The sequence below is a fragment of the Procambarus clarkii genome, chromosome 41, assembly GCF_040958095.1.
Source record: "Procambarus clarkii isolate CNS0578487 chromosome 41, FALCON_Pclarkii_2.0, whole genome shotgun sequence".
Taxonomy (NCBI): Eukaryota; Metazoa; Arthropoda; class Malacostraca; order Decapoda; family Cambaridae; genus Procambarus; species Procambarus clarkii.
Window position 1 is genome coordinate 23,389,149 of NC_091190.1, and position 11,812 is coordinate 23,400,960.

At 40.5% G+C, this 11,812-nt stretch overlaps 1 protein-coding gene across 1 annotated transcript; it reads left to right on the forward strand.

The window, feature by feature from the left end:
- The first annotated feature begins 5,563 nt into the window (after positions 1-5,563).
- On the forward strand, positions 5,564-10,660 carry LOC138373175 (uncharacterized). The gene is made up of 2 exons (XM_069339200.1): positions 5,564-5,744; positions 10,182-10,660. The coding sequence occupies exons 1-2, from the start codon at positions 5,564-5,566 to the stop codon at positions 10,658-10,660; spliced, it is 660 nt and encodes a 219-aa protein (XP_069195301.1).
- Positions 10,661-11,812: the final 1,152 nt, after the last annotated feature.

Sequence of the window (11,812 nt, forward strand, 5' to 3'; positions counted from 1 at the left end):
ACCACTGCTCCCAGCACCCAACACAACGGGTGGTGAGTATACCACTGCTCCCAGCACCCAACACAACGGGTGGTGAGTATACCACTGCTCCCAGCACCCAACACAACGGGTGGTGAGTATACCACTGCTCCCAGCACCCAACACAACGGGTGGTGAGTATACCACTGCTCCTAGCACCCAACACAACGGGTGGTGAGTATACCACTGCTCCCAGCACCCAACACAACGGGTGGTGAGTATACCACTGCTCCCAGCACCCAACACAACGGGTGGTGAGTATACCACTGCTCCTAGCACCCAACACAACGGGTGGTGAGTATACCACTGCTCCCAGCACCCAACACAACGGGTGGTGAGTATACCACTGCTCCCAGCACCCAACACAACGGGTGGTGAGTATACCACTGCTCCCAGCACCCAACACAACGGGTGGTGAGTATACCACTGCTCCCAGCACCCAACACAACGGGTGGTGAGTATACCACTGCTCCTAGCACCCAACACAACGGGTGGTGAGTATACCACTGCTCCCAGCACCCAACACAACGGGTGGTGAGTATACCACTGCTCCCAGCACCCAACACAACGGGTGGTGAGTATACCACTGCTCCTAGCACCCAACACAACGGGTGGTGAGTATACCACTACTCCCAGCACCCAACACAACGGGTGGACAACTGTGTCCGCCAGTAGGTGGTGCTGGCTCAATATGTGAAGACCGCGGGCACAAAGTTATCTAAGTAGCGGTGATTGCCCACACACCGTCCGCCCCCATCATTTATCCCCCAACAAAGCCGCCACACCACAACATACATCACCGCTCCTGCCTTCCATGATAAACCCCCCCCCCCCTCCGGTACTCCTCTCACTTCCCTCGTCTTCCTCACACACTTGTATCTTCCCATGTACACACTGCCATCCTCTCCCCCGTACACACTCATCTCTTTGTCCTCCGTACACTTACCACCTTCCACTCCCTCCCCGCCTACACTCACCACCTTACTGGAGCATACCTGGAGAAGGTTCTGGCAGTTCTACTTCGAGCCTGGCTTCAGGCTGTTGCCTCGAGGGGGCAGCAGGCCCACTTACCCACTACAACCTAGTTAGTCCAACACTTCTTAAAAGAACCTATTTAAATGCTTTTTTGTCAAAGTCCACCTTTGTTCCGGCAATATTTCCAATACTTGCTGGGAGGGTATTGAATAGTCGTGGACCTCTCGTGTTCATACGGTGCTCTCTGATTGTGTCTACTCTTCACTGGTTCTATTATGCATTTCCTTCTGTATATTTTCATTACAGTATCTATGTATATATGCATCCCCTTCCCATAGAGTACATATTGAAAGCTTTGAGGTGGTCCCAATAAATTAGGTGAATTATCGTGTTTATGCGTGCTGTTTTATATTCCCTTTTAAAATCTATCCTGCTTTGGAAAGGGAAGTACCAAGCAGTACTCAAGACGGGACAGCACCAGTGATTTAAATAGTATTACCATTGCTGTGAGGTCTCTGGATTTGAACGTTCTCATAATTCATCCTATCATTTTCCTGACCGCCGCTATATTTGATTGGTTATGTTCACTAAATATCAGGTCGTTAGACATAATTCCCGGGTCTTTTACTTGTTGTTTTCCTTCTACGAGTAGGTCTGAGTGTGTCCTGTACCCTGTGGTTTGAGTTTATAATTTCCACCATACTCAAGTACCTGGAACTTAACACTGTTAAACATCATGTTATTTTGCTATTTCGAGTACTTCAGTAATATCGGCTTGATATTCGTTAACTTTTCAAATTGGTTTATTTAAGATACTATAATCGTATTATGAACATGAATTACTGACAGTCATATTAGATTAGGTTTGGTTAAGTAGGTTAGATTTGATCAAATTTCTATGTTAGTTTTAATTCAAATTATACAAATTAAAATCATATATAATATAAAGTTTTATCATTCCATAGTTTTTTGTAAAAATATACAATTTCATGAAAACTCTGATTAAATAAGGCTGCATGAACGTTTAGTTTAGTTTAGTTCATTTATTATGCACCCCATACCCATCTTGTGGGCGGTAGTGGAAAGGGTTACAGAGGCACATAATGGGCTCAGGAACTGAACCCCACAGTTCATTTAACTAAGCAAGTTACAATCTTGATGAGCTAGTTACAAAATTCAATATAAGTCATCACATCAACAATGGGTTCGAGATCGACCTCAAGTACAGGTTCTAAATTAAGCAACTGACACGTGTGGAGAGCTAGTGTCAAAATTTATGTTTGTCCTGCACACCGCCCCCCATCCACTGGGCAGCGGTGGATAGCTTACACTAAAAACTCTTTTTGATCCAACCAGTATTCGAACCCCCACCATCCGTAACTTCAGGAAAACTCGGCTTATGGCTTATTAGGCAAATCGGACCTTGTGTGTGTGTGTGTGTGTGTGTGTGTATTATATATATATATATATATATAATATATATATATATATATATATATATATATATATATTATTAAATATGACCGAAAAAGTAAGATTAATAATTCTAACACGAATTTTCTCAATCTTTCGTACATTTCGTTTCGCTGTTGGAGGTAAATCAAAAATCAATTCTCCAAAATTCATTTTTATTTCTAGTCTGACGCGACACGAGCGCGTTTCGTAAAACTTATTACATTTTCAAAGACTTTAGTTTACAAATACACAACTGAATAGAACTTACGCATCTCCGATTTTATATCTACATTTGAGTGAGGTGGAAGGGGTGATGTGGCATTAACACAAGACAGAACAAGATGTGGTATTAATAGGGTATTAATTTCATCAACACAAGACAGAACAAGAGTATTAATAGGGTATTAATTTCATCAACACAAGACAGAACACGAAACAATGGATATTGAATAGAAGTGTGTGTAGAAAGCCTATTGGTCCATATTTCTTGATGCTTCTATATTGGAGCGGAGTCTTGAGGTGGGTAGAATATAGTTGTGCAATAATTGGCTGTTGATTGCTGGTGTTGACTTCTTGATGTGTAGTGCCTCGCAAACGTCAAGCCGCCTGCTATCGCTGTATCTATCGATGATTTCTGTGTTGTTTACTAGGATTTCTCTGGCGATGGTTTGGTTGTGGGAAGAGATTATATGTTCCTTAATGGAGCCCTGTTGCTTATGCATCGTTAAACGCCTAGAAAGAGATGTTGTTGTCTTGCCTATATACTGGGTTTTTTGGAGCTTACAGTCCCCAAGAGGGCATTTGAAGGCATAGACGACGTTAGTCTCTTTTAAAGCGTTCTGTTTTGTGTCTGGAGAGTTTCTCATGAGTAGGCTGGCCGTTTTTCTGGTTTTATAGTAAATTGTCAGCTGTATCTTCTGATTTTTGTCTGTAGGTATAACGTTTCTATTAACAATATCTTTCAGGACCCTTTCCTCCGTTTTATGAGCTGTGGAAAAGAAGTTCCTGTAAAATAGTCTAATAGGGGGTATAGGTGTTGTGTTAGTTATATATATATATATATATATATATATATATATATATATATATATATATATATATATATATATATATATATATACACACACACACATATATATATATATATATATATATATATATATATATATATATATATATATATATATATATATATATATATATATATACATATATATTCTTACTTTTTCCTCACTGTCGAGGGTAATTGAAAGATTAACTCTCCAAAATTATTTTTTAAATTTTTATTTATGGTATGACGCCCAATAGCGTTTCGCAAGGGCTTCTTGCATATTCAAAGACAGGTTTACACACATTACACAGGCTAGAAAGACGACGGGAGAGATACCAAATAATATACACGTGGAAAATACTGGAGGGCCAGGTCCCAAATCTACACAGTAAAATAACAACATACTGGAGTGAACGATATGGAAGAAAATGCAGAATAGAACCAGTGAAGAGCAGAGGTGCCATAGGCACAATCAGAGTGAACTGTATAAACATCAGAGGTGCGCGGTTGTTCAACATCCTTCCAGCGAGCATAAGAAATATTGCCGGAACAACCGTGGACATCTTCAAGAGGAAACTAGATTGTTTCCTCCCAGGAGTGCCGGACCAACCGGGCTGTGGTGGGTATGTGGGCCTGCGGGCCGCTCCAAGCAACAGCTAAGTGGACTAAACTCTCACAAGTCAAGCCTGGCCTCGGGCCGGGCTTGGGGAGTAGAAGAACTCCCAGAACCCCATCAACCAGGTACAACGAGGACGATAGGCTGCAATATGATGACGATAGGTTGCAATATGAGGACGATAGGTTGCAATATGAGGACGATAGGCTGCAATACGAGGACGATAGGTTGCAATATGAGGACGATAGGTTGCAATATGAGGGCGATAGGGTGAAATATGAGGGCGATAGGGTGAAATATGAGGGCGATAGGGTGAAATATAAGGACCATAGTTGGAATATGAATTACAACAGGCTGGAATATGAGGAAGGGATGAAGGAATAATACCTAAATATTAGGACCCAGACGCAAAAACGACGGAATGCGTGCAGCTCTCGGCGCGACCAGGAATACTTCGGAACAAATAGTTAAATCAACAAAGTTTTCTTCGCTGCAGTAAAGCTAATTCTCAAAAATCAACCTCTAGATAAAAATCTTTCGTTTGAAGAAAATTAGAAACTAAAACACAACTGCACAAAAATACTGTTTACAAATAATTCTGCAGAACTTGCCTGGATCCTCACCGTGTTTATGCTAGTAAACCAAGTCAACAGGGTTGCCAGAAGCACCATGGCGTCTTCTATAGAAATCAATGGAGGTTGGAAGCCACCAGAGAACCATCCCACTTGGCCTCTCCCGCGACCCTTAGGGTCGGTGCTCCCACTGGCGGCGTGTTCAGTGCTGGTGATTCCTGGCCAGGTTGAGAGGCGTGGCCCTCTCATCACGCTTATAATGGTTCCTGTTTACCCAGCCGCCTCTCACACTGTTTATGTTATCGACCCGTTTCTCCACACACTGTATCAACACACCATATTGACGCACACACTCGGGGAGACATGATCACTACCTACAAAATTCTCAGAGGAATTGACAGGGTAGATACAGATAAACTGATTAACACGGGTGGTACGCGAACAAGGGGACACAGGTAGGAACTTGAGTACCCAAATGAGCTACAGGGACGTTAGAAAGAACTTTTTCAGTGTCAGAGTAGTTAGTAACAGCCTGAGCCCGGCCTGAGGCCAGGCTCGAATTGTGATAACCATATAACTATCTGACAGCTTTTCATGCCGGGTAATCTTATGTCAACGGGCAGGTTTTGGCGAAGAAATAAAACTTGAATACTCTTCATTAACTGTAACACATAATTACAATGTACATGATAAAACAATACGCCGAAATCCTACTATTTATTAACAACTATTTAAACAATACACCAAATTTCTATGATTTAGACGTTACGAATTTAACATTTACAGATAAATAATTATAATAAAATTAGACTAAACTGTAAAAGCAAATCTAAAAGAAAAGACCAAAAAACATAGAATATAAAGATTGCTTAGGAAATGAATTTCAATTTCCTACATGAAAACCAAGCAAATAATGTGAATAACGACTTTCCTGCTGCTGATGAATTAACAAAACTAAAACGACAAACGAGACTGGAGAGCAATGAGGCTTTCACCGTAAAGACTGACAACGCACAACAAGGCAGCAGCTCCGGTAACAATAGTGGTAGAAGCCGAGGTAATAACCGGGAGGGAACTCGGAGGGTCTGAAAGCAACAACAATGGGTCAAAACATTATGATTACGACCAGTCAATACGACAGTTGAATGTATCATCAAAGGCAGTGTTCCATCATGCGCCTCGTCACAATATTGTGCACAATACTCACTAATAACTGCGTCGTCAATACCACTTCAACACCAATTACTTACAATTACTTACTCAGAATTTACTCAATTTTGTCTGGACAGTTGCTGGAGCCCATGATACTCCAACCTGTCCTCCGGCCAAACTTAAGTCAAATACTGACTTACGAAGGTTTGAATAAGCTAGTATTTGACTTGTACAGTAAACAAACAAGACAAGATGCACCTTTCCCACGGAAAATAATAAATGGTTATTTCTCAAATATATGTAAATAATATTATGTGTTGTGGGTTTATGCAGAGTTGGATCTATACCAGGTTAGATAAGGTGTCTTGGTGAGACATCTTAAGTCACCAGTGGTTTTTGATGTACTAAGAATCATAAGCCTTGGTGAGGCGAGTTTGTTTATGGATTGTTGTTGTGGCCTCCCGGTCGTCGACCAGGAGGCCGGGCCGCGGGGTCGCTGAGCCCCGAAATCATCTCAAGGTGGTTTGACGATAGATGGCCAAGTGGAAAAGTAGTTCGATAATTTGGTTACAACTGGGTATTTACCAGGTTTAGGGAGAGTAGCTTGGCTGTGTTGAAGTAGTAGAAGTTTAGTTTAAAGACGATAAATCAGTTTTATTTTCAACTTACATTTAAAATTGTCCAATGTTCTGTATGTACTGGTAAGTGCGAAAATTTGCCTATGATCTATTTTTTTTATTTGGTAATGGAAATTAAATAATGAAAGTAAATTTAATTTAGAAAACCACGTACAAAATGCAGTCAAATCATAACATAGAACCAAAAAGCAATGTAAAGGATTTAGGTGTACTTATGTCGGAAGACCTTACCTTTAAAGAACGTTGAAGAGCAGAGGTACAATAGGTACTGTGCGAGAGAACTATCAACACCAGAGGCCCGAGACTGTTCAACACGCTTCCACTACACATAAGAGGCATAACTGGTCGACCCCCTCACGTGCTTTACAGAGAACTCGACAAACACCTCTAAATGAATACCTGATCAACCAGGCTGTGATTCATACGTCAGGCTGCGAGCAGCCGCGTCCAAGAACCCGGTTGAATAGACGACCAACCGTGAGGCCTGGTCGGAGACCGGGCCGCGGGGCCATTGATCCCCAGAAGCTACACAAGGTAGCCACAAGGTAAGGTACTATAGTCTGTATCCTTGTCTATGTCTGATATGAGGACGAGACAAAGTATCGGAGCAAGTACGGTACCTTGGGGGACTGAGCTTTTCTGTATGATCTGGATTTTATTTTGTTGACTATTACACACTGGGTTCTGTTCGTCAGGAAGTTAAAGATCCATCTCCCTAATCTGCTAGCAATTGTTTTTGAGCCCATTTTGTGCGCAATAAAATCTTGGTCACATTTGTCGAAAGCTTTTGCTTAGTCTGTGTATATTACATCTGTGTTTTGCTCGTCTTCCATGGCACCTAAGACCATGTCATAGTGATCTAGCAACTGTGAGAGGCAGGAGCGTCCTGTTCTGAACCCGTGTTGTCCAGGGTTATGAAGATGTGATTCCATGTGATTTTAAAGCACTCTTTCAAAGATTTTTATGTGTGAAGTTAGAGCTATTGGTGTATAATTTTTGGATCTGCTTTCTACTCTTCTGTTTTAATTATGTCAGGGATGACACCAGTATCTAAGCTGTCTCCTCCAAAGGATGTTTAAAGCCTGTGATAGAGGTGTCTTGCACTTCTTGATGAATATAGAATTCCCCGAGCCTGGGCCCGGTGCAGAGTGCGTGAGGATGCTGTCTATGGCTACTTAAAATTCCAATGGGGTTAGAGAGACATCTGATATGTGGTTCGTTGTTGTTGTCACAGTCATAAATAATTCGTTTGGATCATTGATCTTCAGTGTTCAGGGGTTCACTCAAAACAATCCTACTGATGCCTCAGTATTTCACTAATTTATTTTCTACCACCTGAGAAAGTTCCATCACCCGTGCGCAAGGGCCCAATGCTGCCTATATAGCATTGGGTTTATTCCAGTTTTTGCATAGCAGGAAAAAGTATTTCGGATTCCTATTTCACTTATAGCCTTTGGCTCTGTTTCCCTCTACTGTTTTTTTTCTATATTACATATATAGTAGAGAAAATCAATCCATCCTCCTGTTTAGATAGTACTTATAGTAACGGTGCATGTGTAACTAAAGAAATATATATATATTTATCACTCAGAATGTCCCGTAATATGTTGATTGTGATTATATTATATATATATATTGTGACGATAATCTCCTTCAAGAGATTGAGCCTGCTCTTCCCTTCATAATTACGTCGTCACAATTATATAAAAGACTATGGAAGAAATGTCAAACAACGACAACAACACCAGCACCAGCAAGGCTTGCCAGGGTGAGCAGAAACGTATGCATCCAGCCACCTGTTCGAACTCCAACCACCAAACTACCCGTTGATCGCTACGGCTCCGCTGATTGGTCGCCGGTCTGGCTGCACCTGCACTCGCCCCCCAATACTACCTGATGTCTGGGGTCGCCCCAACATCAGTCTTCAGAATGTTCCGTGCTTTCGTAGCCAGCACACCTCCCAGCTAGACTCTAGAGTGTACTGAGAGAGGTGGTGGCTTTAAGCCAATATTCCAGCACCTCCCACTTACTGTTGTATTGCACTTCTTGTTATTTTGCCTTAACGTAACTTTTCATTTTGTCATTTAAGAATTCTTATTATTTTGATTCATTGATTTTATTATACATATTTGTTTGTGCATTATTTTCATGTTTTGATTTATTTAACGTAATTAAAATTTCATTGTTAAAGTTTACTTGTGTTTTGTGTGTCTTCTCCTTACCTTACCACAGACGAAGTTCCAGTTTTTCTATTTTTTTTTATAACTATGTGACGAGGCCATACCCCTAGCCTTAAACAGCCGAACACCAACGCGTTACCGTCACAATATATATATATATATATATATATATATATATATATATATATATATATATATGTATATCACGAAAATAAACACGTGATTAAGAATGTGACAATGTCAGACCACGGAGGAAAATGAAACAGGAATTTCCTTAAGTACTTTCGTATATTAAATACATCTTCAGAATACATACACCTTCTGAAGATGTATTTAATATACGAAAGTACTTAAGGAAATTCCTGTTTCATTTTTCCTCCGTGGTCTGACATTGTCATATATATATATATATATATATATATATATATATATATATATATATATATATATATATATATATATGAACACGTTGTACTGATCGGGGTAAGAATAGCTTGAGCTACCTCATCCCTTTGTGTGTATTTATACCCCAATTAACTTATTTGAATATGAATTTAATATAGTAACAATGTGGACCAACGTACATATATTGACGATATTGACGCAGTGGACAATTAGAAAGTAGAATGTGGTACTACTGAATTTGGACAAACCCGGAAAGATTTTGTAGTTATGTTGCTAACAAAATCTCAGGCAACCATCCTAGGCCTAATACACGATACCTGAGGCTTATTACAGTACGGTTATGTGCTATACTAGGCCTAGGAATATTGAATTGTGATTTTTAGCTTTATTTTTTTCGGACTCTCATAAGTGAAAAAATCAAGATTCTATGTAATTGTGTAGAAGGTCAATGTAATTACAATGGTTGACAGAGTTACTATAAGTATTATCTACACAGAAGGATGGGTCTGGTACACAACATGAGGAACACAAACCACATGGAGACAGGAACGGTGACCAGAGACGACGCACTCACACGACGTGTAATGCATTTATACATCCTGTATTACCACACAACCTCCTCTTTCTTTGTTGCCTCCTCTTAACCTGCAGCATCACCGGTGAGCAACTTGTTGTTTATCTGGGTATATGTACGGCTGTGGACCCCGTTCATGTTTTGTTATATTCTCACTCACAAACCCAGGAACACCTGGGTTATATAATTAGAAAGACCTGGGGGTTAATATCACGCCAGATCTGTCCCCTGAAGCCTACATCATGAGCTTATCAGCGGCATATGCCAGGTTAGCCAACCTAACAAATGCCTTAAAAAGCTTGTGTAAGCAATCATTTAGAACCTTCTATGCCACATATGTCCGGTCTGGATCGGACAATGTGGTATATACATTTAAAAGAACTTTTTTCAGTGTCATAGTAGTTAGTAAATGGAATACACTAGGAAGTGATGTGGAGGACCGGATATGGTCTGGACCAATCCAGACCAAACAACTACCAATCCTGGAATATTCAGTTCCAGCCTGGAGTACGTATCTAGTCAAGCATAGGACTAAATTGGAGAAGGTTCAAAGGGATGCCACCAGACCGAGCTGAGGGGTATTAGCTACGTGAAGAGACTACGGGAACTAAACCTCACGTCAACGGAAGAAGAGTTAGGGGGACAGGATCAAGACCACAAGACCAGGAACATAAACCTCACGAGCACAAACTACAAACATCGGTCATATGACCACAAATATAACCACAAGCATCGGTCATATGACCACAAATATAACCACAAGCATCGGTCATATGACCACAAATATAACTACAAGCATCGGTCATATGACCACAAATATAACTACAAGCATCGGTCATATGACCACAAATATAACCACAAGCATCGGTCATATGACCACAAATATAACTACAAGCATCGGTCATATAACCACAAATATAACTACAAGCATCGGTCATATGACCACAAATATAACCACAAGCATCAGTCACTTCCTCCGTCGCCTCCAACAAATGTCAAGCCACTGACGGTTACCTCTCAGTGACCCCCGGGAGGATCACCCTGGTGACTGGGTCACTATGGCACCACAGCCCATATATAAGGCTTGGGAACCCATTTAGACGTCTGATGGAATTTACCAGTAGCATTTCAAAGGAGCTTCTGTATAAGGTGGACCCGTTACATAAATATAATAATACCTAATATACTATTCTCTTATTTTTCACTGCGGCAATTCTGTACATTCTCTTATGCCAAAATGCACGAGTGATATTTTTAAACTTGCCCCTTTTAATAATTTTGATATGTAGGTTATGATTCTCTCGCGCGCATTCCAAGGAATAGAATTCCTGAACCTTTTATGATTTCTCAATAACTTGGGTGCTTTAGTAGATGAAATCGGGCGGTAAATGTTGTCATTGGGTGGGTCAGCACCTTCACCAATCTTTAATAAAGGGGTTGATGTTGAACAGTTTTCCATCTTACAATATTACACTCAGAAATAGTGTCATCATGGGACTGGAATCCCTTGTTAGTATGGTCTAATAAAATACTCAGCCTATCATATTTGATGAAGTTGTGACAGGTTATTACTTCCAGGTCTTTCACATTTTCCTCTTGCTATAAGGAACAGTTTGACTGTTGTGTACACACAAGATGATAGGCATAATACAGCCCCATGTCTACATTATTCTTCGTCATAATTCAGCAAATTCAATTTTAATTATAACAGAGATTAACTAAGGGCTAATAAACCAAGAGCTCACGGAAATAAGCTGGAGGGAACAGCTAGAAAGAGCAAACTTTAATAGGTGCTAAATCAGCACCTCGAAAGTTCAGCTCAAGAAATATGCTCTCGTCGCATACTTCTAAGACAAAAAAAAGTGAAGAGATGCAGAGTGGAACGGGAACGCCTATCTATATAGGTGAAGAAAACAAATCACCGAAAAACTTGAAGCTCTTCAATGTCTCAAGAGCGACAAGGAAGGCTAGGTAGAGAAAGAAACGATTAAACTAAAGTTACAAGAATCATACAAAATCCATGAGAGGCAAAGAGAGCAAAATGCCATCAGTGAGAGGGAGAGGAATCAAAAATATTTTTTTTTATATTATGCAAGATCAAGAACAAAAACCACATCTAGTATCGGGCCCCTGCGGAAGGGAGATGGAACTTTCACAGATGACAACAAATATATGA